Source organism: Myripristis murdjan, chromosome 23 (genome assembly GCF_902150065.1).
Source record: "Myripristis murdjan chromosome 23, fMyrMur1.1, whole genome shotgun sequence".
In the NCBI taxonomy this organism is placed as follows: Eukaryota; Metazoa; Chordata; class Actinopteri; order Holocentriformes; family Holocentridae; genus Myripristis; species Myripristis murdjan.
In genome coordinates, this window is record NC_044002.1 from 25,042,400 (window position 1) to 25,069,405 (window position 27,006).

Below are 27,006 nucleotides of genomic sequence, written 5' to 3' on the forward strand. Positions count from 1 at the left end.
GCCTCCAACTAAACTAGTGCTCTTCATGCATTTGTTCCCAGTTTGAGTAGAGAAGTCATCCTGCATGTTCACTTCAGTGGAAAGAGCAAACTGTTGAACTATGGAGCAGACATTTTTCAGCCTGTCTTCTTTTAATGTGTGCATTATTGAATAAAGAGTCAAACTCACATCATGTGACCAAATGTCTGCTGCTTTGTGTTTTTAGGAATAAGAGTAAAAACACACTTACACTTCCTCAGGCCTGGTTTCAACATCTGCTCTCCACCATGGTCCACCCTGGAGGAGGAATAAACAAAGAGCATTTTTACAATAGAAACATGAGCATTTAATAACTTTCCTCATAGAAACTTTAGCGGAAACATCACTCATATCCAGCATGAAACCTTCAACATTAAACATGACTCAGCTTCTCAGCATGACTGAGAAAACGCCTCTCAGGCCTCTAGAAGACAGTGTGTGTGTCTCTCCACACCTGAGAGCCTCCAGGCTCCAGGTTGGATCCTCCAGTCCAGCAGAGAGCAGCTTCTCTCCTGAGGCTCCTGGATGATTGTAGCTCAGGTCCAGCTCTCTCAGATGGGAGGGGTTGGAGCTCATAGCTGAGGCCAGAGCAGCACAGCCTTCCTGTGTGAGCAGACAGCCTGACAGCCTGGACACACACACACACACACACACACACACAAACACACACACACACACACACAAACACACACACACTGTGTTTTAATAGAGTCTCTAGTCTTTGAGGGTAAACTCTCCTTTAAGACGAGGTTTATGTTGGGATTGACACTCTAAAATTAGATATGAAAATGAACTCAAATGCTTGTTAAACTATGCCCTTTTAATCTGGAATAACTCCAGTCTGAAATAGTTCTATATTAACCGTAATCTGGATTGAAATGATCTGATTTCCAGGCTGAAAATTAGTGTTAGTCCAGAGGTAAATGAAGGTTTAAATGAAACGTCCAAGGCAGCAGGTTGAACTTCAGATTTGTAGTTTTTTGTTTGTCAGAGGAGAAACAGCGTCCTTCCCCTGTCTCTCCTCCAGCTCCACACAGTTCTGGGCTTTTCTAGATCCTGGATTTATGAGCATCATTACGTTTTCAAATGAACCCTTTGACAAAATTGCTTGACTTCTTTCCAAAACATGCAGAAAATTAGCAGGAAACCACAGGAAAAGAACAATAAAATTAAAAACCACCATTCAAAACAGTATAAATTAGCCCAAAATATGTCAAAGGTGGTGCCCAAACCAAGAAAAACCCTTTGGAGGAAACTGCTCCTGTAAGTCCTTTCTGGTTTTTTATGTCTTAACAACAGAGGCAGTGACGAGAGGAAATAATGAAATATCCTCAATCAGTGCTAAATGTTGGCATCATGGCTACTGTAAAAGGCTGAATAGCTTTATTGACAGTAGAAGCTTCATGTAAATCAGGAACTAAATTTTCATGTTGGACAGGTTGATCAGCACTGACCTGAGAGCCTTCAGTCTACAGTTTGGACTCTCCAGTCCAGCAGAGAGACGCTTCACTCCTGAATCCTGCAGGTCATTGTTGCTCAGGTCCAGCTCTCTCAGACTGGAGGACTGGGAGCTGAGAACTGAGGCCAGAGCCTCACAGCTTCTCTCTGACAGATTACAGCCACTCAGCCTGGATGAAGATGAACAGATATCAAAACATTATTTTATGGTCTTCTTATGGTCTTATACTTAAATGTGAATTATATTTTTTGTTCGGCCCTGCTTCTATAGAAGAAGTTTGAGCTTCACTCGAAGGTGGGATGTTGTTGAGGTAAAAATGTCAAACTTTGGTCACATGAGACACTTCAGCTACAATGAACCACATGAGAGAAGTCCAGTCTCTGAATCCGCGTATCATTCGTTCTTTCTATTTTCAATTGCCAATCAAAAATTAAAAAATGAAAAAGTGACTGGTTATTTTGTTATTTGTTTTTTAATCTAACACCAAAATCCAAAATATGCCTGGTTTTTCATAGTTCAATTTTAGGCTCGGATCAAAAATACGAAATGGAAAAACGGGAATCAGGACTGAATTTGATTTTATTATTTAATTGGTCCGGTTTACGTGACCCAGAAGTTTGGTAATGAGCTGTAGCTCACAGCAGATCACAGCAGCCAGGTGCATTCAGTCCCGCCACCCTGATCACCGCCACCATGGATAGTTATTACGTGTTGTTTCGAGGACCAAAGCGTGTGACTAAAAGAAGAGGACATGACAACCGAAAAAATCAGCTGAGCTTCTTAACAGTGATGGGTAGTAGCTCCGGAGACCTTCTTAACCGATCCGGGAAACCCAGCCCTTTTCTGTGAAATTGCACAGTGGCGGTTCTGCCTATGTTGCCGCCCTAGGCGAAATTACTGGCTTGCGCCTTTCCATGTTACTACTCCTACCGCGGCGCCAGTCGGCCGCGGCATCAGGCGGCACCGGACGGCATCAGGCGGGCCGACCGCGGCACCGGACGGTACCGCGCCCACCCGCTTTGGTCCTCGAAACAACACGTAGCCTAATAACTATCCATGGTGGCAGTGATCAGGGCGGCGGGACTGAATGCACCTGGCTGCTGTGATCTGCTGTGAGCTACCGCTCATTACCAAACTTCTGGGTCACGTAAACCGGACCAATTAAATAATAAAATCAAATTCAGTCCTCATTCCCGTTTTTCCATTTCGTATTTTTGATCCGAGCCTAAAATTGAACTATGAAAAACCAGGCATATTTTGGATTTTGGTGTTAGATTAAAAAACAAATAACAAAATAACCAGTCACTTTATCATTTTTTAAATTTTTGATTGGCAATTGAAAATAGAAAGAACGAATGATACACGGATTTCTCTGTATACAGGCTGCTGGACTTTCAGACATTCATTCATTAAATGTCCTGTTGACGCCTTTATCTGCACTCTGCATTCACCTCTGACATCTCAACATTTTGCAAAACATCTCAACTTTAATATAGCCAGATATTTTTCTGTTATTATTAACAGATGACCTAATTTATTTTTAGTAAAAGAAAATTGTAGAAAATGGACCAAATATTTAAGATCACTGGTATGGTGCTTTAACAAAATGTCTCTTAAATTTGGTTGTTGAACTTGCAGGGTCACCCTTTACATGCTCACTGATACTGACCTGAGAGCCTCCAGTCTACAGTTTGGACTCTCCAGTCCAGCAGAGAGACGCTTCACTCCTGAATCCTGCAGGTGGTTGTTGCTCAGGTCCAGCTCTCTCAGACTGGAGGACTGGGAGCTGAGAACTGAGGCCAGAGCCTCACAGCTTCTCTCTGACAGATTACAGCTACTCAGCCTGGATGAAGATGAACAGATATGAAAACACAATTATTATACTTTAATGTGACTGATGTTTGATAGGCCAGCCAGGTTTTATTTAACTCTCCAGGCTGGGGATTGAATATGGGACCAGAGCGTGGTGATGCAGGTGCAGTTCACGAAAAAAAAGCAGTTCTGCCATTTTTGAAGCAAAGAGACGGGAAAGAGCATCGATAATGAATCCCAAACAAACGTGCTGCTGAGCATCCTTCAAAACATTTCTCCAGCTTTTGTTTGCAGCTCAAAAGCACCTTGTTTGCAGGTTTATATTTACTTCATTCATTCTGGAGAAGACTAGTCCCAGTGAAGCTCAATACATTGAAGGAGCTGATGGACCGAACAAAACTTATTACATTCACACGGACCAGCAAATACGACTGTAAGGGTAAGAATCAGAGCAATCACTTTAAAAGCAGATGTGACAAATAGTCTGTAGGAAAACCATCAATGGATTAATAGACCAGTAAAAGAAAGTTAAAATCCACTGTAAAAGATATTGCATGGCCTTTACAACCAGTGTAAAATTAGCCCCTGTTTTAGTCCTGCTCAGTACCCAAGCAGCTGAGCCAAACCTTATTCAAACCCACAGATCTTTATTTCAGATTCTAGCAGAGATCCCAAAGATACCAAGTGTGTCTTGCTGGATTACAGGGAAATGTGTATGAAATGGTAAACAAAATATGTAGATATTCTCTGTTTTGTGTGATAGTGTAGTCATGAAACAATGGCATCTTAGATTTGAATATTTCATGTAATATAAGTGTAGCTTCAATGAAGCCCTGCAACCAGCAGATACAGAATGTTGTTGTGAAACTGACGCATGATACAGAAAACATTTTCTCCAGTTTTTAATTTGCTTGGATAGAAATTTATTAGAAAAGCAAATGTTGAGGGCCTCACCTACCATACTTTGTTCTGCAAATGATAAAAGTGTGTATTAGCTTGTCTCTATGTTCGTGTGACAGAAAGGCAAAACCCTGCCAGTGTTCTCAGGATGATAAAATGCATTATTGGTACCATTCCTGCTGTGAGAGTTATCTAGACACTTACAGACATGTTTTGGAGACTTCAACCACTGGCAGCAGATAAAAAAGAGCCTCCTCAGAAGCAGAGTACTTCTTCAGGTCAAACACATCCAGTTTTCCTTCTGATGACAGCAACATGAAGACCAGAGCTGACCACTGAGCAGGAGAGAGTCTGTCTGTGGAGAGACTTCCTGAACTCAGGTGCTGTTGGATCTCCTCCACTAGAGAATTGTCATTCAGCTCATTCAGACAGTGGAACAGGTTGATGCTTCTCTCTGGAGATGGATTCTCACTGATCTTCTCCTTGATGTACTGGACTGTTTCCTGGTTGGTCTGTGAGCTACTTCCTGTCTGTGTCAGCAGGCCTCGTAGGAGACGCTGGTTTGTCTCCATTGAAAGACCCAGGAGGAAGCGCAGAAACAAGTCCAGGTGTCCATTTGGACTCTGTAAGGCCTTGTCCAAGGCACTCAGGTGGAGTTCTTCTATATTTCTTGATGTCATGGACGATGGGGAGGTTTGCTGTTTTTCTGTCAGCAAATTCATACCAGAGTTGGTGAAGGTCAGAAAGACATAAACTGCTGCCAGAAACTCCTGAAGGCTCAGATGGATGAAGCAGAAAACCTTGTCCTGGTACAGCCCACGCTCCTCTTTAAAGATCTGTGTGAACACTCCTGAGTACACTGAGGCTGCTCTGATATCAGTGCCACACTCTGCCAGGTCTGCTTCATAGAAGATCAGGTTGCCTTTCTCCAGCTGCTCAAAAGCCAGTTTTCCCAGAGACAGGATCATCTCCCTGGTCTCTGGAGTCCAGAGTGGATCTGTCTCAGCTCTGCTGTGATACTTGACGTTCCCTTGTTTGGACTGAACCAGCTGGAAGTGGATGTACATCTCAGTCAGGGTCTTGGGCAGCTGTCCTCTCTCACTGGTTTTCAACACGTCCTCCAGAACTGTAGCAGTGATCCAGCAGAAGACTGGGATGTGGCACATGATGTGGACGCTTCGTGACGTCTTGATGTGGGAGATGATTCTGCTGGCCTGCTCCTCATCTCTGAATCTCTTCCTGAAGTATTCCTCCTTCTGTGGGTCAGTGAAGCCTCTCACCTCTGTCACCATGTCAACACACTCAGGAGGGATCTGATTGGCCGCTGCGGGTCGTGTGGTTATCCAGAGGCGAGCAGAGGGAAGCAGGTTCCCAGTGATGAGGTTTGTCAGCAGAGCGTCCACTGAGGTGGACTCTGTAACATCAGTCAGGATCTGGTTGTTCTTGAAGTCCAGAGGAAGTCGACACTCATCCAGACCGTCAAAGATCAACACAACCTGGAACTGATCAAACTTTCTGATTCCTGCTTCTTTGGTCTCAGTGAAGAAGCCATGAAGAAGTTCCACTAAACTGAACTTTTTCTCTTTCAGCAGATTCAGCTCTCTGAAAGTGAAGGGAAATGTGAAGTGGACATGCTGGTTGGCTTTGGCTTCAGCCCAGTCCAGAGTGAACTTCTGTGTTAAGACTGTTTTCCCAATGCCAGCCACTCCCTTTGTCATCAGTGTTCTGATTGGTCGAAATCTTCCAGGTAAAGGTTTGAAGATGTCTTCAGATTTTATCAGTGTTTCTGTTCCTGCTGGTTTCCTGGATGCTGTTTCAATCTGTCTGACTTCATGTTCATCATTGACCTTTTGACTCTCTCCCTCTGTGATGTACAGCTCTGTGTAGATCTGGTTCAGAAGTGTTGAGTTTCCTGCTTTGGCAATCCCCTCAAACACACACTGAAACTTCTGCTTCAGATTAGATTTGACTTTATGTTGGCACACTGCAGGAGAGGTTTCTGAATGGGAAAAAAGAAATGAAAGTGCATCAATCAGCAGATGTTAAAAAATGCCGACGACACTCAAATTTACAGCTCTAATACATCTAACTCACAAATTATAAAACTGTGCTCATTAGACCCATGTTCATGAATTACTTTTTATCAAGATGTCCTGTTCTCTGGTCTACCAACATGTAGTCCATCATGTTCAAACTGTTTAAAGTCTCTTACTGCTGTGCAAACGCTCAGCCAGCTCCTCCTGCTTCATTCTCCTCAGGAGGTGCAGTGTGATCTGCAGAAAAGCCTCTCTGATGCTGCTCCTCTGCTCTTCCTCCTCATCATCCATCACCTTCTCATCCTCTCCCTGCCTCCCTAAGCATTCTGGGTCATCTGGATTCAGAATCCTCTGCATCCTTTTCAGCTCGTTCTTCACAAAAGTGACAGCGTTCTCCTCCAGCATCTGGAACAGAATAATATATTGTTATGTGCCAACGCTCTGCACACCCTGTGTTGGATTTGTTTTGTCTTCCCCCCCCTCGTCTTTCTTTATTCCTCTATCTGTCTCCTCAGGTTCTGTGTGGTCGACCAGTTCATCTGAAGCAGCTGTTCATGATCAGTTCAGACTACATGCTCATCTCTGTTCCTCATTCCTGGCCTCTCATGGTTGGTCTCCTCCCTTGTCAATCATCAGACCTCCATCATCCTCCAGTCAACTACGCCCCACTCTACTATATAAGCTCCACTGTTGCTTTGTGTCCCCCCTCTCTGTCTTTGCATCTCCTTGTTTGACTTGCTGAAAGCTTTCTTACTTCAGGCCTAGACCTTTGTTTAGTCTGGGTTCTCTGTATTTAAAGTAGCCTGTTCTATTATTTGTTGTTGTTTTGGGACCGGACTATGTATGTTTGGGGCACCCTGCACATTTGCACATCCAAGTTTTTTTTTCCTTTTTAAGAGACACTAGGGAAGAGGGGTTTCCCATCCACTGTATTTATATGTGGAAGACAGAGTAGTTAGCTTTCTGTTTTATTTCATTTGTAGGTGGACTAACTCAAGATTTAGTGAGTCAGTTCATTTTTTCTATTCTTTGATTTGGCAACACCTGTGATCCTTTACATTTATTTTCTTTTGTTTACTCAAAGACTGAGTCTCTTGATTTCATTTAGTCTGCAACATGTACATATTGTAAATCATAAAAACTGTTGCTTTCTGAGCACTAAAAAAAAGCTACTATCACCACACTGTTGTACCTGCAATTAGAATATATGGTCACCTTCACTGTCTTCTTAGTGGTTATTCTTACATCTGAAACTTTGAAGTGTTTGTGCTGCCTCCCCTTTAGTTCCCTAGACACCTGACGTTTAGGGAACTAAACAATATGAATTTGACTTCCCTTATAAAACTGTAGAACACAAATCTCAACTCCATCTTACAGAGACTGAAAGCCCAATGAGACAAGAAGTTATGACCAGAATGGTTGTTTTACATCAAATTTACAGCTGAAAGTAAAAGGTGTTGCTGTGCATTTACACACCTTAAATATGGAGTCCAGGTCTGTTTGATGCTCTGAGGCTGGCCGACCACTGGGAAGCTCTGAGCTCTGCTGGTGGACTCTGTAGAGCACACACACACACGCACACACACACACACACTGTAAATGCCACATCCTTGGAGGTGAAGGAGCTCAATTGACAGATCAGTTCTGTATCTCATCATGACCTCACACTTCTGCTGAATAGAGCTGGATAACAACAAAATGTTTTTTATTTATTAGTTTATTTTTCAGGGACAACAGACACCAATGAACTGTTAAACTGTAACTGAGTCAGAGTCAGCCGGAGAGGCTAGTTTTCATCTGCTGTCATTTGGCCAGAGATGTAAAAGGCAACCTAAAATTACAAAATTAAAAAAATTATTTTCTATTAGGTACAACACAGTCTCCTCAGGTTGAACCTCTGTGTGATTAATGTTTGAACCTCAGGAGGAGGATTTTAAATACAAGGCAGAGATTTGCATTCCTTGATGAGATTAGCCCAACTCAAACTGTATATTTTCTTAAAATGTGGTAGTGGTTGTAGTTGTTTGACTTCCATCCCAAAACTTTGAGAGTTTGTTTGTACAAAGTTTCAAGTGGCTTAAGTGCTTTAGCTTGTGCAAAAGATGTTAAGCGGTGGGTGAGATGTGACATTATCATTGAATTCATGTACAATTTGGCTGCATCGGTGGTCACTGCATTTCTGGTACATCAGAAGTTAAATGGGTTAAACAGGAACCTGTGACACAAAATTTTTACATGAGACATGAAAGATAGCTGAGAGTCAATGAGGATGCTCAGATATTTGAACTCAGAAACAACTTGTGATTTTTCACCTGATAACATTCTAACTGGTTCTGAAGTTGTACATGTACAGTAAGCTTATAATCATTTGTACTTTGCTCTGTGTTATATTAATGTTAAAAGTGTGAAACGTGATATTCACTGGAATGAGATTCTCACACATGTAGGAAAAACATTGTGCAACATTGAACTGAATGTCTTCACTATCCTTTCAGGTCTGTCACTAAAGATCAAGTCAATCTGTGTTTGAGAGGAGGTGGTTATTCTAGTAGGCCCATCAATCAATTGTGTTACATCAAAAATATCTGTGGTCTGTTTGAGGGCCTTCCTGTTTGTCCTGTCCTCCCAGTTGATATTGAAATCACCAGTCAATATGACTGCTTTCCTCAAATCTCACAGTTTTAGCATGTTTTTCAGATTTTCATAAAATTAATTGTTAGAGGAGGGAGGGCGGTACAAAACAACAAGAACAAAGAACATTTGAGATGAAAGAGTTACAGTTAAACCAACACACTCAAAGTCACTGCCAGATGACCACTTCATTGGATTCCAGTGAAAGGTGTCTTTAATGTAAATCATCACCCCGCCCCCCTTTCCTTTAGACCTGTCCTGTCCTGGTACAACTACTGCAGAGGATGGTGAGCTGCTATGTAACCATGTTTCTGACCTGTTTCTTTTTTACAGTTTTTTTGTTTGTTTGTTTGTTTGTTTTGTTATTTCTGCTTTATTTGATAGTCACAGTGGAGAGAGACAGGAAATGTGGGGGAGACCGAGGGAAGGACATGGAGCAAATGGCCTAAAGTCTGATTTAAACCCAGGACACTGCATCAGGACTTGGCCTTAACAAGTGCAACACGCTCTTATCTGCTGAGATACTGGGGTGCCCCAGTTGTTTTCAATTCTTACCTCTGTTCAGTGGAGTGGTGTCCATCTTTGAAATCAATAGGATGATCCATAGACCAGTCACTTTTCATGGACACACAGCTGGGTTCAGGGGAGTCTGGTCTCTCCTGATTGATCCTGGTTGAGATAAAAGATCATCTTATGAAGAGCAGCAGTTCTTAATCTAGAGAAGCCTGAAGCAATCTAAGGACATCTCAGTTTTACCAATATTTAGCTCATAAAAAGCGCACAGCAGCCCATAATAATCATAGAAATGAATCAGTAGCAGGTGAACCTCAATGTAAATGCTGCTGCTCTGAAGAAACTTCATCAAGAGATCATCTGTGTCTCATCATGACTTCCCACTTCTTCTCAGTAGAGCTGGAAAACAACAAACTCATCTGTTTGAAATTCTTACCTCAGGTCAGTGGAGTGGTGTCCATCTTTGAAATTAATAGGATGATCCATAGACCGGTCACTCTTCATGGACACACAGCTGGGTACAGGTGAGTCTGATCTCTCCTGATTGATCCTGGTTGAGATAAAATATTAACTAAAGAGGGGCAGTGGTTTCCAAATTTTGAGTACAAGGTTACAAGTTCAAATCCAAAGAATATTTTGGAAATTCAGTGAAGAGTGGATGTGTTCAGATGTCAGACATTGTGCTTTTACTCTGCAGCTCCCAGAGGCTGATTAACAAAAGTCTGGTTGTACTGAACTCCTGGGTGTGAATGTGTCACTGCATGATTTTTAAACAGGACAGGCCTGAAACAGAGTACGGTGCTCAGCAAACCCTCTGTGGAGAAACAGGCCCTTTATTTCTAATGCAGATGTCTTGCTGGGCCTGCTGGTGGCGCTAGAGGAAAGGTCATGGGAAAAACATTAAATGTCAACTATATATTTAAATATCAGACAACTTACTCAGAGTCAGAGGAGTTCTTTTCATCTTTAAAACTGATTCCAGCTTTCTTAGACGGGTCTCTCACACAGCTGTCTGGATTCTCCTGCTGGATCCTGGCAGACAGAGAGGAAGACCACCACGCTGAGAAATTAACTTTTAGTGAACCAGCCACAGAAGCTGCTTTATTTTATTTTTCATCTGATTACTTTTTAATCAGTTGCATTTCCACATATAGGGACACAGACTGAATCCAAGCAAATGTAATGTAAGTGAATGAGGTGTGAGCACAGAGCTGGGCTCTGTGCTGATGGACTGAAGGAAAGGTGTGTGACAGCAGCAGACAGTCAACAAGCTGTGAAGCTGCTGGGCGTCAAGCAGCTGTAAATCTAAAGAACCACCAGAGGGCGCTCAGCAGCCAGAGGCCACACAATACACAGTACAGCAATCGATGACCATGAGCAGGACTGATTTCATGAAACATGAAGAAAAGTGATGTTTATGATGATTTAAGCCTGTTAGCCTGAAACAGTTCTGAAACAGGCCTCGACCTGAATAAATATGAACAAACAGCCTCCATAGAAAAACTTCCTCATCAACACTTCCTTGTTCCACACCAGAGACCAAATATCAAGAGTCAAAGGAGTCAAATGGTTCATGATGAACTTCACATGACCTGCAGTGACCTGAGCAGCAGTCTTCCTGCTCTGGTTACAACACGTTTGAAAACGTCTCATTAAAAGTGTAATAAAGCCGTTTGATAAGTTTTAGCGTTTTGAGCAGAAACAGTGTCGGCCTGCAGGCTGCACACATATCATCAAACCTCTAATCAGAAATGGAAAGCAGGTTTACTCCGTTTTATTGTCTTATTACAGTCACACCAGTCGACAGCGGCAATTACAGTAAAGTTTAAAAAGTTAAATACTGGTTACAGTACCTTTCCATGTTGTCGGTAATCTGCTGCCACAGCTTGAGGAAAGTAGTCCGCCGGGCTCGGAGCAGTGCGCAGTTTGATCACATCGAAATAAAAGTGAAAGAGAGAGAGAGAGAGAGAGAGAGAGAGAGAGAGAGAGAGAGAGAGAGAGAGAGAGAGAGAGAGAGAGAGACGTTGAAGCTCTTTTCAGTGCTTCTTTATGTTGTTGTTGTTGTTGTTGTTGTTGTTGTTGTTGTTGTTGCATTTGTATCCAGTTTATTTCGCTGTGTCTGTTTCCACTGGTGTTGATTTCCCGGTTGGGACGCATCACAGAGGACATGCAACAGTGACACCTGGTGGCCAAATGTTGACACTGCAGTGTTCCTCCGCTGTGAACGCGCTGCTGTTTGTCCGGCTGAGCGGCCACGCAGGGAAACACTGCTGCACATACATGAGCTGCTACTGACACACAACAAGTCAACATGAAAAAACATGTTTTAATGTAGTATCCACAGTTTTACTACATGGTACTTCATGGTAACTCTGATTATTACACTCCTAACCATGTACACTCACGGTTTACTATGAAAGTGATTACCAAAATAAAACAAAAATTTATTTCAATTACTGAATTTACTATTTTTTTTTTATTTAATATTAAGAGCTACTAGTCAGCAGTGTTCTCTATAATATTGATTAACAAAATAAAGTATGAATCGCAAAAAAACTCAAATAACTCAAAAAATCAATTAAAATTACATTAAATACTGAAAATTAAAATCACAAAAATATTGACTAAGTAACATGAAATATGTTACCGTATGGTAACTGTCCTATTGTAGAAAAAGAATGTGTTTGAACCATAACTATGGTTCAGAAACCCTGGTTTTACTTTCTGCCAATAAATAAATAACAATAATAAATTAGTCAAAATGATAAGGGAGGCTTGTGCACCACAGGCAGCCTGCTGATCAGAGTGAGTTGATGAGTGTGTGCCTGTGGGCTGAAGCAGTGCTGTTCAAAGTGCGGTCGGCAGAGCTGCTGATGTCCTGAAGCCCTTCAGGGGCTTCCAGGGGCTCCTCAGCAAAACCAGCAAGACTTTCATTTCACTGTCATTCACTGGGAATTGTTCTCATGCAGAAAATGGATGAAGGGCCGTTTTCTTCTTGTTGGTTTAATCTCACACCATCTGTCAGGGTTCAGTATGACAGCTACACAATTTAACCCTTTGAAACCCGAGCAGATGCACTTGATTTCTTTCATTCTTTCTTTCTTTATTTCCACTGAAACGGAGAGAATACCAACAAAAAACTTTTATATTTTCAGAGCGAAATTCCCACATTATGAATCCATTTTGATTATACATTGTATTTAGTTGGTAATAGTTGGATAATCGCATTATTAAACTCCAGGGTGTGCTTGAGGGTGTAACAATGCTTCATCATCATCCAGGCTGAGGGTTACTGGGGCTCTGTAAGTATCAGAGTTAAATTTAACACTTTTTGAGATCTTCTCAGGGTAGATTTGAATGAAATTTAAGACTCAGTTTTGGGGGGAAAAAATCTAATTCAAACGAACATGTAAAGGTAAGTGCTGTATATTTTGGTCTTGTGTTGGAAGGAACATGTTTCAGTTTCAGGAAGGAACATGATTGATTTTTTTTTCACTTTTTATTAGTTTTTTAATTAGAAACAGAACATCAAACAGAACATGGAACAGTTTAGTCCTGGGATTTTGATGGATTTCTCTGCAGATTTCTCTGGCTTTTCGTGAGCATGTAAATGTAGTGTATGAGTCGTGTAGTGCATAAGAAAAAGATATTTCTGAGTTTGTTTGTTTTTTTTTTTTTGCAAATGAGTGACTTTGGGTAATAAATTTGTGAGTTTTTCTCTTAAATTTACAACTTTAATCTCGAAATTATGACTTTCTTTCTCAAAATATTTTTTTTATATTAATTTATTTGTATAGCACCTTTCAAGCAAGATGCACAACACGCTTCCCACAGACAACATAAAACCACAATCAAACTAAGTTAGGTAAAACACACAAGTACAGCAAATCAAGCCCAGAGTTTGACATCAGTTACAAAGAAATTAAAGAAATTAGAAAGAAAAGAGAAAATTACAACAGAATTGAACACTGAAATAAAAACGCGGCTCCACAACAGAGCCGTGATGTCAGCAGATAAAAAGACAAAAAGGCAGGAGTGTAAAAGATTTAAGGGCAGAGACAGGTCTAATGTTTTCCTAAAGTGGATTTTAGACGCTGTGCGGGGCTTTTTAAGGACGTGCGGACGCGCTGGGTTTGAGTTTCGGTTTCCATTCATCAGAAATAAGACCCAGAAAAAAAAAACCCGCACAGCTCAGTCAGTCAGCCGGAGGAAAGCGACGGAGCGCCTCGACATGTCGGAGGCGGAGGCCGCTGTGCTGAAGCTGATCTGCGCCAATCACGGATCGATGAGCGTCGATGATCTGGAGGAGAGCGTCTGTGTGTTCAACGTGAGGCGGATCATCTCCAACCGGGAGAAGTTTGTGTGCTGCCGGTCCGGCGGGGAGCACAAGGTGGTGGCCAAGACGGAGCTGCGACTCTGCAAAGCCAAAGTGTGTCAGGGCTGCAACAACCTGCATCTGTGCAGAAAGTTCCTGCTGGGATCCTGCCCGTCCAGCCGCAGGAGGTCAGACTTAAAGATAAGACTTAAAAAAAAAAAAAAAAATCTCTTCAAAATATGTTTCTTTCCAACTCTGAGTGCAGCTGTGTAAAGGAAGAGTTGCAAACATGTTTTTTTTTTTTTTTTTTTGCATTTTGCAACTTCCTGTCTGGCTCTAGAAGTGGCTTCCTTTTTATTTATTTATTTATTTTTTAATAGCCTACATTTCATGTCGCTTTTCATTTGTATAGCTGTAGCCTGTTGATCTTGGGCTTTTATTGTGTAGCACCGTGTGTTGCAGCAGATTGCATTAGATTTGATAAAAACTGCTTTATAAATAGGGCTAAACGTTGCTGATACTTTGGTCAAATATCAGGCCTCCTCAACCAGCAGTGAGATCTGTTTATTCCAGTTTTTACTTCAGTCAAAGTGTTGGAGTATTGAGTTTTTTTCCACACATTTAAAAATCCAAAAGCACATTTTCTTGCTGTTAATATGACACACTGACTGCAAGTCCCACTGCTGGATTATTTTCACCGTGCTTGGCCGAGCTCACATGTGAAATGCTTTCATGCATGTGAGTTGTTTTGGAGCTCCATCCAAGGAAAAATCATGAACTGGGCTTGAAACATCATTTGGGAATGTCCCCTTGTGGGTTTTTCATGACATTGCAACAGTAATAACTTAATTTACGACATGCAAAAAATTGTATTTAAGTTGCACCGTGTAACATCGGCCCTAAAAACCTGCTGTATTTCTTAAGTCAGCTGCTGTGATTTCTCTGTAAAAGACAATATGAGCCTTTAGTGACAAAATTAGTGAAGTCGCAATAAAATAAGCATTTAGAAAAATGACACTTAAACAGCATGTTTATCATGCAATAACTCCTCAACTTGACTTGGATTAGGCCTGCTTCAAAATTTTGTTTTTCACTAATTTTTTCATTTCAGCTTTATTTAGTCTTTTTCAGCAGGTGACATCTAGAGTGTAATAATGTCATATCACCACATTAAAGTCAAAAATCACAGCTCTGTGTGCCAGAATATTCCCAGGTGGCTACTTTTAGGTGAATGTTTTGTGGGGTAAATGTTGCTGTTCAGCTTCCTGCATGGCGGCAGCGTGTAGGCCCAGTTCATAATCTGAGCCCGTGAGTGAAATCAGAGCCTCTGGTTGCAGGAGAGGATGCCAGCTCCCCCATCAGCTGAGGTCTGACCATAACGTGCCGATCCTTGTAGAGCACGGCCTGCAGGAGCTGGACCGGGCCGAGCTGTGCACGCTGCTGCTGCAGAACGACAACTTCCTGCTGCCGCCCGTAAGTACGACACCAAACGTCGGACAAAAGTGTGCAGGCAGCGTCGTGGCACCACAGCACCACCTGTGGCCCGGCTGCTGCGACTGCACGGTGTGTTTACCCGGCCTGTGGCGTCGTGTTCAGGTGAACGGGCGAGAACTTCAAACCCAGAGCCGATCGACCAGGCGGCAGCCATCTTCCTCTAACGTGGGAAGCTCAGATGCTGAAATCAAAAGATACCTCTGTACTGTCGTTTGCTTTTCTAATAAACATCACGAATCTGACAATACTTTCTCGTTCAACCGTTTCCTGAGAAAAAAAAATGGATCCATTGGGCCATATTTCAAAGTAAAACAACATATTTGACCACCTGTTGGCTACCTAACAGCAGCTAAGCCTGACGTCAGAGGAAGATGGTCGCCGACACCGTGTGAATCTGGTCTATAGCAGGGTATGGAAGAAAACTGATGATTTTTTCCCCATTTTTTCCCTATTTATTTACCAATTTCCAGAACCCCCCTCATAAAAAAATACAATTAATCCATGAATTTCAACAATTAAGTGAGGGAAATTCATGTAATTACCTGATGATCATGTGTTCTTTGTTTAAAATAAAGAAGATCCAATTCACACAATTTCACATAAGTTCCCCGGGTGTTTCCCTGGGAGGACGAAAGATTTTTCCATCCAAATAAAACTTTAATCTTCTTTTGTTTTGGCTCGGCCCCTTGATTAGCGACCAGCTAACAAACAGCCAGCCAGTACACGATCAGGCCCATACAGTTAAACTTTGTCTTTTTCACCCAAAAGGACAGTGTTGTTGTCCTTTTCCACCTGGCTGCTGGGTTCTCTAGAATGCCTTTGAATAAGCCGGATGTCCAGTTACACAACGTTACATTGGATTGAATGTTATAAAAATTGCATTTAATCTTATAAAATGACATTATATTACCATTATTTCCATGACACTATATAGAAGTGTGTAGACAGTAGTTTTCCACTCTTCACCCAAGTGAGAGTGTAATATGACCTTGTATGCTTGTATTGTAGCTGGATTGTTGAATATTACCATGTAAGGATTCATTTCCTGTTAGAATAGAATAGATAACTGTTGATGTGTGAACAAGTGCCTCAGTGAGAGGTCGCTGCCCAACGTGGTAAGCTACTCACTCCTTGCAAGTAAAAATTTACTACTCAACTGGGCGTTGTCTGTCTCCTTTGTCAGTAGGTGATCTCAGAATTTTAGTAACATTGAATATATTTTTTTCTCACTCCTGTCTGTCTTATGTAAGATTTGCTTTGACTACAACAATGGCGGCGGGCAGTTTGGCTTGTGTAAGGACGGCGACGACTGCGACCGGCTCCACATCTGTGAGCAACACCTGCAGGGAGACTGTTTCTGCTCCAAGGCTCATGATTTTGACGAGCCGCAGCCTTTAAAAGCCCTGCAGGCTCGGGGTGTTCCCAACCGGCTGCTTCACTCTCTGAAATCTGTCTACATCAACAAAGAGGCTCTGAGAGGCAACAGGGGCAACCCTCAACGGCAACCACGAGTCTTTTCCACCAGCGACGTCTGGGCTGCTGCGAGCTCCCGAGACGCTGGCAGTGATGACGGACTGAACAAAAGACAAACGAGAGGAGCCAAGAAAAGCTCGGAGGATGTGAAAGGTAAAGCTTATGAGCCTGTTTCAAAAGCCTCTACCTCTTTGTATAAACTGCTTATCTGCAAAGCCAAGTGGTAATCTGTGAGAGCGATGCTTCCTTTGTACACCTTCTCCGTGAATTTTTCTGTCGATGGAGTTTCTTTAGGACTGCTGGGTCACGTTGGCTTTTGCTGATGTGACCAACCCTGATCAAAACAGGAAGCAGAATGAAGTCAGACAGGAAACAGATACAAACCGAGTCTTTGATTCATATCACTGTGTCACATTTCATTCCTTAAAGTTGTACTTTTGTGCTTGTGTCCTTAAAACAGAGATATGCTTGTACTTCGTCAAGGGACACTGTAAATATGGTGGTGAGTATGGCTTTCAGTTTGCTAAAGATATATAAATATTTTAATGGAAGTAAAAAAGTCTTACACTGATGCTGATTTTTGAGCATCATCATAGTTTGATTCGGGGTTTATTGAAGGAACAGTTCATGCAAAAATTAAACATTTTGTCAATATTTAATTTCATTCACATACATACTGGTTTGAGGCCTAACGGGTAGTTCCTGTTTGTGAGCTCAGGGTCTTCACAGTATTTTAGGAGGCTAATGTTAAAACCTACGAAACTGAGAAGTCAAGCTCGAAAGTAACGTTAGCCTACCAATGACACGCTTGTGGTGATGCCACACTAAAGAAAGACTGTTGTAACTGTGTAACGTGTTCAGTTTAGGAAAGCATGTTGATTTGAGGATGGGAGCTTATAGCTGAACTGTTAGTTTGTTTGTTTTTTATATAACCTGACATATGATGTGTTTGGTTTTATACGCGCTGTAGAAAAGTGTCCTAGAGCCCACAACAAGCTGCCGTACAGATGGGAGCTCAGACAGGGACAGCAGTGGAACGCTTTGCCTGACAGCGAGGAGATTGAGAGGGACTACTGCAACCCTGAGAAAACATACAGGTACACCCTTTTGTTACTTATTATTACTCTGTCATATGCTGAAATGCAGGTTAGGGCTCTGTTGGGAATATTTTGAGGACAGTACAGTTATTATAGGATTGAAACAGCCACTATCAGATGTCTTATGCTGATATGTAAAGAAAAACATGAAGGATAAAAATTATCTATGTTGAAATTAGATCCACAAGTCTGGACCCGGTGGTGGGCAAGCTTTTCTGTGTGAACTATACGTACTATGAGGTTTGCAAAATTCAAAGTTGGAAACGTTCTATGGGAATTAATGGGAATAGACTGGAAATTTGCGAAACTGCAGGTTAGCTAATAACAGGGAAATTCAATGTAGTTGAAGAGAAAACAACCAGATTTAACACATTATTTAATGGGGAATAGGGAATATGTTTATTTTATTCAACATTCATGTTTTTGTGTTTTTGTTTTTTGTTGTTGTTCACTGATTGTTCAAGAATTGATCAAAGTTCTACCAACAAATCAATCAAAGTCAAAAAAATTTCTTTGTTTAAATTTGTATTAGTTTGCATGCATGTCTGCTTATGACAATACAAAATTTCCAAAATTCCACAGCTTAACTTCCCAAGTGTCCGGAAAGTTAGTCTGGAAATTTACCAGACATTTTCCACCCCTTTGCAACCCTACATACTATACAGGTGATAAGTCTGTGCCAAAAGTGGTAAATGTTCCAAAAAAAATGTAAAAAGGTAGCACATCCCAGATTTGTGCCAAAACTGTTTCTAGTGTGGTGTGACCTATTTTTTTTTTTTCTTTAAATATGCGTAATTTGTCCTCATTGACTTGAAAATTTTATATATGCTACCATTTCACAATTTTTAAACACTCCCATTTGATTTGGGGTTTAACACTCCATTGAGAATCTTTTTTTTTTTTTCAAACAGAATCTTCCCTTCCAGCACACGCTAAATGTTTCCCTCTGGATTTTATTCTTAACAGAGTCCTTTAGTCCTTCATGGGACACTAAAACCGGGACTACTGAAATTCTCTTGGCATTAGCAGGTACTTGTGGTGAGCTCAGGCGGGTTTCATTTCAAGTTTTACATAATGTCAAAGGGCTGATCTGCTGTGTTTCTGGTGGGATTATGCCACTGGCAGATTTCTTTTATTTGTTTGAAGAAAAAACAGATTGGAAGAGAATAAATTAGTAAATTAATGTGAAATGCAACTGTTCCTAGTTTTTCTGTGTTATAAGACATAACATTTCTTGCTGCCTTTTTTTTGGGGGGGGGGGGCTGTAGTAATAACTTTCACCCCGTGTATTTTGACACGATGACCCGTGGATCGAGCTCAGTACGGCGTCTGTCCACCGCTTCTTCGGTTCTGCATCCGAACTTCGTCCTCACCACTGAGTGGCTCTGGTACTGGGAGGACGAGTCCGGGAACTGGAACCTGTACGCCTCTGCTGTGAGTTTTACTGTGTACAGTGAAAATGAAGGGATGTGTCTTTTTAACTTTAGTGCAGAATCATGCCATCCCAGCAATTTCAAATTTAAGTGCTTCAGATACAGACTCTGCTGGCAATAAATATGTCTGTGCATCTCATCCGGCTTTTGTAGTAGTAGTCAGGTGACCATTCACCATCTTCCAGATGGTAAAAAAGGCCCCTTGATTAGCTTTACCTGTTTTATCTGACCTGTGTTGCAGACTGGCGGACACACAGCAGCCAGAATCAGCAGTGCAGAGCTGGAGCAGAAGTACCTGAATGATGACAAGGGCACAATGGAGTTCACCGCCGGGTCACAGAAGTACTCGCTCAGCTTCCAGGGTAAACCAAGAACGAATTCAACTAGAAACGGCCACAGCTGCTGAAGAAGCTTTAAATGTGCTTGCTGAAGGTGTGGCCCGGTGCTGAACCGCCATGCTGTGGTCGCTGCATAACCCGTATAGGCTGCTGCTGGCAAAATCAGTGTTTAACACGACGTCGCCGGCTTCCGGGTCTTAGTGTCAAAAGCAATCATCACTTTGCTCCAACCCTAGCATCAGTAACCCAAACCCTAACCCAGCATCAGTACCCCTAACCCAGCATCAGTAACCCTAACCCTAACCGAGCATCAGCATGTTCAACAAACTTGGCTAGACATGCACATGGACAGCATGTGTGTTTAAAACAGGAGGATTAATCACAGGATGGTTGGATGATTGATTGGTGGATGGATGGGTGGATGGATGATGATTGTGTAGTTGGACAGATGGATGGATGGGTGGATGGATAATGGATGGATGGTTGGATAAATCAATGGATGGATAGTTGGATGGTTCGATGGATGCATGGGTGGCTAGATGATGAATGTGTAGTTGGATGGATGGATAATGGATACATGGTTGGATAAATGGATGGATTGATGGATGGATGGTTGGATAGATGATGGATGATGTATCGCTGGATGGATGGTTGGAAGAAGGGATGGATGGGTGGATGGATCAGTGTTGAATAAATGGATGGATGGGTCAATAGTGGGATGTTTGATGGATGGATGGTTAGATGAAATGATGGATGGATAGATGACAGGATAGATGGGTGGCCTTATCTGTGGATAGTTGGATGAATGAATGGTTGGATGGATGGATGGACGGATGGATGGATGGTCTGTTCTGTGCCATGGTGACAGGTTTTCACATTCTGCAGATAGAGAAAATTCAGAGCAGAGTGCTCTGAATTCTTTGAGCAGTATGTCTTTATACCCTTCACCAAAATGCAGTATTTTCAGTAACACATCCTAACGCCTCCTTTTCCAGACATGATGCAGACAAATAAAGATTACCGCACAAAGCGGCGGGTGAGAAGACGACCTGCGTTTCTTGCCTCAGCTGATTTGGAAACAGCAAAAGCGAGGTACTGCTGATCACCTGTACCAATTCAAATATCCTGTGTGGTTTTGATTTGTAAACTTGTTGGTGCATTTGGAAAGTTAACACAGGCCATGTGATGAGACATGAAGCCCTAACACTGGAACTGACTCTCTGTCCGTCTGTAGAAAGCCAAATTACAGAGGAGTACCGGCACACTGGGACAAGACACAGGTTCCAGAGACAGGATACAAGGTACGTGCATCACACAAGAAAGTCTATGGACTGATGAATGTCCACCATTGCAGTGTCACCAGGTGGTTAGGGGATGCCACCTCTGTTGTTGAATCTCTAAATAAACTGAATTGCCATGTTTACTGCACAGTTTCCGCACATCTGAACATCGTCTAGACACTTAAAGATCCATGCCCAACCGTCTCTCTGTTCTCTCTTTCAGCGAGTCGCCCTCCAGAGATCCTCAGAGGAGTTTAAGGAGATTGAAGGTCTGTTCTGTAACACGATGGCCGGCTTTGACATTCTGCTGATAGAGAGGATTCAGAACAAAGCACTCTGGGAATTCTTTGAGTGGTATGTTCTTATACCTTATGCTAAAACGTCACTTTTACCTGGCTCCTATGTATTTGCTATGGCTTAAAGAGGCGGGGAAATTGATTCTAAATTTACAACTGGCCATATCAATCAAACTGAACAGACATTAATTTCTGTCCTGTTTACTTTTTTTTGTTACTGGGAATTGAGTGTTTCATCAATGATCGATCTGATTGATTTTATGTTGCGGTAATGTTAGCTTTCTAGCCAGCTAGCCATAATATCTGGTCAGCTAACCATCTGATTAGCACACTAGCTAACACAGTTAAGAGAAACTAGTGATGCCAGTGAGTCTGCTGCGCTTATATCATATTAGACAGCAAACTAGAGGGCGGAAAGTCCCATCAACACAACTCAACTTCAGTTGGAAATGGGGATGTTCATGAAAAATCAATTTATCGATGGATTGATTGGCAAGTGTCAAATCAACCATCCTTGAGGATCAAATAATTTGATGTTGTATTTAAGTTTAATTAATTACAATGCTTTTTGTGTAGACAGTTCTTTGGAGGGGAAATGCCATCCTGAAATCGCCCTAAAGAGAGAACCCTTACGTCAGTACACACACACTTTCGGGACGCACTACATGCTAGGCTTTTTGTTGTTATGGTGCCCGTAGCAGAGGGTGCACTGACGGCACATTCACGTAATCATCTTAGGCTGTTGATACAGGGGAAGCTTGGTTCCATGAAGTTTTTTTTTTGAAGTTCCATCGTACGAAAATCATGAACCGGGTTTGCATCATATTTGGAATGTTCCTACGACTAATTGCATGGTAGTTGTAAGGTGGGACATCGGCCTTACTGTGATGAAATCTGATACATAATGTTTCCTTGCTCAGCCATAAATGCCTGTCAGCCAATCAGCTGACAACAGTGCTGCAGCCCAAACATTCCCTGCCAAGACCCCTGCCCGATACCACCCTAATTGGAAAGAAACACAAGTGAACAGGAAAGCAAAGCAAACTGACATTACAATTCTTCAACCCTGTATTAAAAGTTATAACTTTTCAATTGGTACTTTGACAAAAATATTGTCAGTGTTATGACAGGCACTGTTTGTGGTTTAAAAAAAGCATGCATGATAAAGGTAGTGTTAAATTAAGCAAACAGTTTTTCAGGTTAACTGAGCATATGTTTGTGGACTGTCAGTTCTCTACTGAACCTCTGTGACGGCACCCAGATATTTATTTAAAAATTGGGACACAGTTGAAAAGTCTTTATAGAGACTGTACCAGGTCATTGATCACAGCCTTTCTGGGTTTCCTATCTTTTGTTTTTTCTTAAATGAAAGTCAAAAGAACTACATGAAGAAGAACAACGGTGGGCGGGATGCAACAGAAAAAAAGCTTTTCCACGGCACGGACTCACAACATGTAGGCGCCATCTGCCGCGACAACTTCGACTGGAGAATCTGCGGGACCCATGGAACCGTCTTTGGGAAAGGTGAGCTGAACAAATGTGTTGGTAATAAATTGTGTTGTTTCATAAAAATAAGAAATGGATACATTAAGCTCTGATAGAACAGAGAGCCAACTGTGTATGTGCTGGAAAATGTCTTTACAAATCATCTGGTCTCATGCTACCTAGGTGAGATACTAAGTGTGAAGTGATTGAGTTGGGAATTTTCTTGAATCAGGTGCTTGCATCTTGAAATGAGGCAGAGCAAGGCCAGTCACTCCAGGAGTTGTGAGGAAATTAAGTAGATTGGCAAACTGTTCCCATGTGCTGAGGAAAAAATATATTTTGTGCATGCAGCAAGTGCCTCGCACAATGGAAAAATAGTCTAAATTCTCGATTTTTCTTTACTTACTTCACTAAACAAAATTTAATGTAATAGTAGAATCTAACAGAAAATAGCTCTGTCTCCACTTTGATGTGACTCCATTTTGATATCAGCCATATCCCTGACTTTTGTTATTAAACTGTACCTGTAGCAGTCCACTTGCCTCCATGGATGCTCTCAGAATATGCAGACTCCATTGGAAATGACAATTTCATTTGAATTCAAGCATCCGGCTAAAGGTTCAGGACATCATGAACAAAGAACTGTCGCAGTGTCTAGGAACAAAATCATCACCGGGCTGATCGAAATATTTTCTATTTCTGTGTCCAAACTCAGGGAGTTACTTTGCCCGGGATGCACGGTACTCACACGGCTACACCGGACAGTCTGATGTTAAATCTATGTTTGTCTCACGGGTGCTGGTGGGGGACTTCACCCGAGGATCCTCAAGCTACGTCCGAGCTCCACCCAAGGATGGCGGTGACGTGCACTTCTACGACAGCTGTGTGGACAACGTCCGCAACCCCTCCATCTTTGTCGTGTTCGAGAAGCACCAGATCTACCCGGAGTATCTGCTGCAGTACAAAGAAAAGACCTCGCAGTACTCCCAACAGCACTACAGCACAGCACCAGCAGCAGCATCAGCACTGAAATCAGTTCCTGCTCCTGTACAAAGACCTTCTGCCAGTAGTAGAAAAGTTCTTGCTCCTCCTCCCTCTCCTGTTGCACCAGCTCGTGCTCGTACCATAAAAGTTCCTGCACCTGTCACATCGATTCCTGCTGCTGTCGCACCAGTTCCTGCTCCTGTCGCACGGGTCCCTGCCCATGTTGCACCAGTTCCTGCTCCTCTTGCACCAGTTGCCTCTCCTTTCACACCACTTCCTGCCATAAAAGTTCCTGCTCCTGTCACATCAACTCCTGCTCCTGTCGCACCAGTTCCTGCCCCTGTTGCACCAGTTCCCTCTCCTTTCACACCACTTCCTGCTCATACCATAAAAGTTCCTGCTCCTGTCACATCAACTCCTGCCCCTGTTGCACCAGTTCCCTTTCCTTTCACACCACTTCCTGCTCATACCATAAAAGTTCCTGCTCCTGTCACATCAACTCCTGCTCTTGTCGCACTAGGTCCTGCCCCTGTGGGACCAGTTCCTGCTCCTGTCACACCAGCTCCTGCTTGCACTATAAAAGTTCCTGCTCTTGTTGCACCAGTTCCTGCTTCTGTCACACCAGTTCCTGCTCTTGTCGCACCAGGTCCTGCCCCTGTGGGACCAGTTCCTGCTTCTGTCACACCAGCTCCTGCTCGTACCATAAAAGTTCCTGCTCTTGTTGCACCAGTTCCTGCTTCTGTCGCACCAGTTCCTGCTCCTGTCGCACCAGCTCGTACCAGAAAAGTTCCTGCTTCTGTCAGACCAGTTCTCACCTATATCAGGCCAAGTCACGATTCTGTCAGAGCAATTCCCGTTTTTGTCCGAAAAGCTCCTGCTTCTGTCACACCGGATCCTGTCACAAAGGATCCCACTTCTGTCAGACCAGTTCTCACCTATATCAGACCAAGTCACGATTCTGTCAGAGCAATTCCCATTTATGTCAGAAAAGCTCCTGCTACTTCAGCATCCTCAGCAAGCCAGAATTCAAACAAACAGTCCAGCTGTGTCATTGCTTAGGTATCTGGTATCTGGTGTTGGATTAACTGCAATGTGTGACAGAGTTTGAATTACATACATGAGTTAGAGCCAGGTTTCGCAGTAAATGTCCTTTTACTGAACCCCAGAATGCCATGGGTTGAGGTCAGAGTCTTACAGCACAATAATAATTTTCTCTAAAGAGTTCTGAACCTCATCTGACCCAACCTGTCTCGCACCCGATCCGTATCCACTATCAAACACATCGCTCCACATTCTGTTAGAAGCATTATTTTTAATTTTAGTTTCGCCAACCATTGAAGCCACTGACGACATCATTCTCACATCTGTAATCAAGCAGAATTTCTCCCACATGCTTGACTGGGCCTTCATGAATGTATTTGCAACAATTCAATGTTCATCATTTCATCCTGATGATGATGATGATGATGATGATGGCTTTGATCGCTTACTGTCCATGTCAGTCAGGGCAGTGATTCCTATCTGGTTTGTTTGTTTGTTTTGTTTACTTTGTTTTTTGTCTCTTTCTGACCCAGCTGGAGGCTACTGAAGGAGCCATGGTAATGTATCAAAATCTAAAAAAATATAGGCAATAACTTGGGATGTTACAGAGATTACCTGTTTTGTGCCAGTGCCAAGATTTTATGGTTGCACAGTTTTTCATAGTAATTGTAATTACTGTGATTGAAATTTTAATGGAATTTATGAGTTTACTGAAACTTCCATAGACAGCTCTTATTTTATGACCCACAAGCATTTCAGTTAATAAAAAACAGTATTAGTAAATCTGAGTCCAATTAAATCAAAGCTTAAGACTTATGACTGCCTATTATTAAATTAAATGTAAATTTTGGATTAATATGTGTTTTTTCTATTGCTGTATTGCTGTTCTGCATTTTTACTTGTATTTAAATGTCTTGTTATTGCCTTATGTTGCTTTTCAAATGAACTTGCCTTGCCAAACTCCAGTGAAGGATGTGTAATTCACTGTTAATCTCTGGATTTGCAGTTGTGGCCTTAAAATATCACCACCTTTCCTTGATTGAAGTTCTAATGAATCTGATCAGGACATTTTGTGCATCATAATACTGTTTAATCATCATGTTCAATAGTTAAAATGAAGAATGCATCATAGTCTGTTGTCATAAGAGCTACTGCCTCAGTGCTCTCCGACCAGAAGGGGGCGACAACTCGCTGTACAACTCAGACTTGAAGGCAAGGCAAGGCAAGGCAAGTTTATTTATATAGCACAATTCAACACAAGGTAATTCAAAGTGCTTTACAGAAACATTAAAAGCAACAAGACACAAATTAAAACAATAAAAACAGTCAATAAAAAGGGAAATAAAAATTTAGAATGATAGCAATAATAAAATACAGTAACATAAAATATAAAATAACATAAAATAACAACAGGCTCAGTACACTGCCTGAGCTAGACGGCCAAGGGCCCAGGGCGTGATAGGCCTTATCACCCCTGCGGCTCCTTGCCACCAAAAGGCAATGGGCCAAGGGTCCAGGCCGTGATAGCCTATATCACGCCTGCGACTCCTTGCCACCAGACTAGACAAAATTTGAACCAGCTCTGTCAGAGATTTCAGCTAGTATCTCTTGTCCCTGGCTCTGAACCATCAGGAATTTGGTTGGTCGGGTCTGTTTTTTTTTTTTTTTTTTTTTTTTTGTAAGGGACGTCGCCCTTAATAATACATCACACTATTTGCTCTTGAGTCCTTCACTCAGAGTCTTACAGTCCCGCCGGACACAGGTTCCACACTCTGGTCTTATTCAGATCGTGATGAACTCTAAAGATCCATCACAGGACGTCTCCCTTCTAGATCTGAATTCACAGCCTGCTCCCCAGTGTCGAGTCACAGCAGTAGCTGACTGAAAACGAACTTAATTTGATTTGTCATAAATGGAGTTGTGATAAAGGAATGTCTTTTCAATTTCTTTGCAAGTAAATAAATAAATAATAAAAAAAAGATTTTCAAAGCCTAGATTTTTGACTTTATATTTGGTGTGTTATTACTTCTTTTCCATATGCAGATTCCTCTGTGAGTGAAAACTTCACCTCAGTGCAGTTTGGAGCAGTCTTTCCAGAATAAAAGTCTTCATATTCCCTGCAGACAAACACACACAGTTATTCTGAGTTTCCTAAAGCATCCATGCTATAAAAAAAGACCTTAATTATAAAAAAAAATTTTGCTGCACTTGCTTTTATTCAACCAACTTTTCCCTGATATGTGAAACCGGTGAAGAATCAGCTGATGAGTGCTCAGTTTATCTGGACACTATCTGGACACTGACATCCAAAAAAAAAAAGTTCTGATTTTATGTTATTGTGTGCACTCTATGTGAAATGAGCCACAGCAGGAAAAAAAAGCATTCAGGTCCTCTGCTGCTG

The 27,006-nt window shown here is 42.0% G+C and overlaps 2 protein-coding genes across 2 annotated transcripts in view; one reads left to right on the top strand and one right to left on the bottom strand.

Annotated features, from left to right (window-relative positions):
• LOC115355361 (NACHT, LRR and PYD domains-containing protein 3-like) overlaps positions 1–11,229 on the bottom strand; it is a 55,554-nt gene extending 44,325 nt beyond the window's left edge. The window contains exons 1-2 of the mRNA XM_030046131.1: positions 11,223–11,229; positions 9,412–9,525 (exon numbers count right to left, since the gene is read on the bottom strand). Of these exons, the coding sequence (XP_029901991.1) occupies positions 9,412–9,479 (68 nt within the window). The 5' untranslated portion in view covers positions 9,480–9,525; positions 11,223–11,229. The remainder of the gene's footprint in view (positions 1–9,411; positions 9,526–11,222) is intronic.
• Positions 11,230–13,587: 2,358 nt separating this feature from the next.
• On the top strand, positions 13,588–25,935 carry LOC115355364 (protein mono-ADP-ribosyltransferase PARP12-like). The gene is made up of 12 exons (XM_030046135.1): positions 13,588–13,872; positions 15,022–15,157; positions 16,429–16,804; positions 17,112–17,153; positions 17,622–17,748; positions 19,017–19,182; positions 19,423–19,543; positions 20,515–20,611; positions 20,754–20,820; positions 21,023–21,153; positions 22,468–22,619; positions 23,296–25,935. The coding sequence occupies exons 1-12, from the start codon at positions 13,601–13,603 to the stop codon at positions 24,621–24,623; spliced, it is 3,015 nt and encodes a 1,004-aa protein (XP_029901995.1). The 5' UTR covers positions 13,588–13,600; the 3' UTR covers positions 24,624–25,935.
• The last annotated feature ends 1,071 nt before the right edge of the window (positions 25,936–27,006 follow it).

Coding starts and splice junctions, on each gene's coding strand:
- LOC115355364 (XM_030046135.1), top strand. CDS start 13,601: ATGTCGGAGGCGGAGGCCGCTGTGCTGAAGCTGATCTGCGCCAATCAC. Junction 13,873..15,021: donor TGCCCGTCCAGCCGCAGGAG/GTCAGACTTAAA, acceptor CTCTGGTTGCAG/GAGAGGATGCCAGCTCCCCC. Junction 20,612..20,753: donor TTGGAAACAGCAAAAGCGAG/GTACTGCTGATC, acceptor GTCCGTCTGTAG/AAAGCCAAATTACAGAGGAG.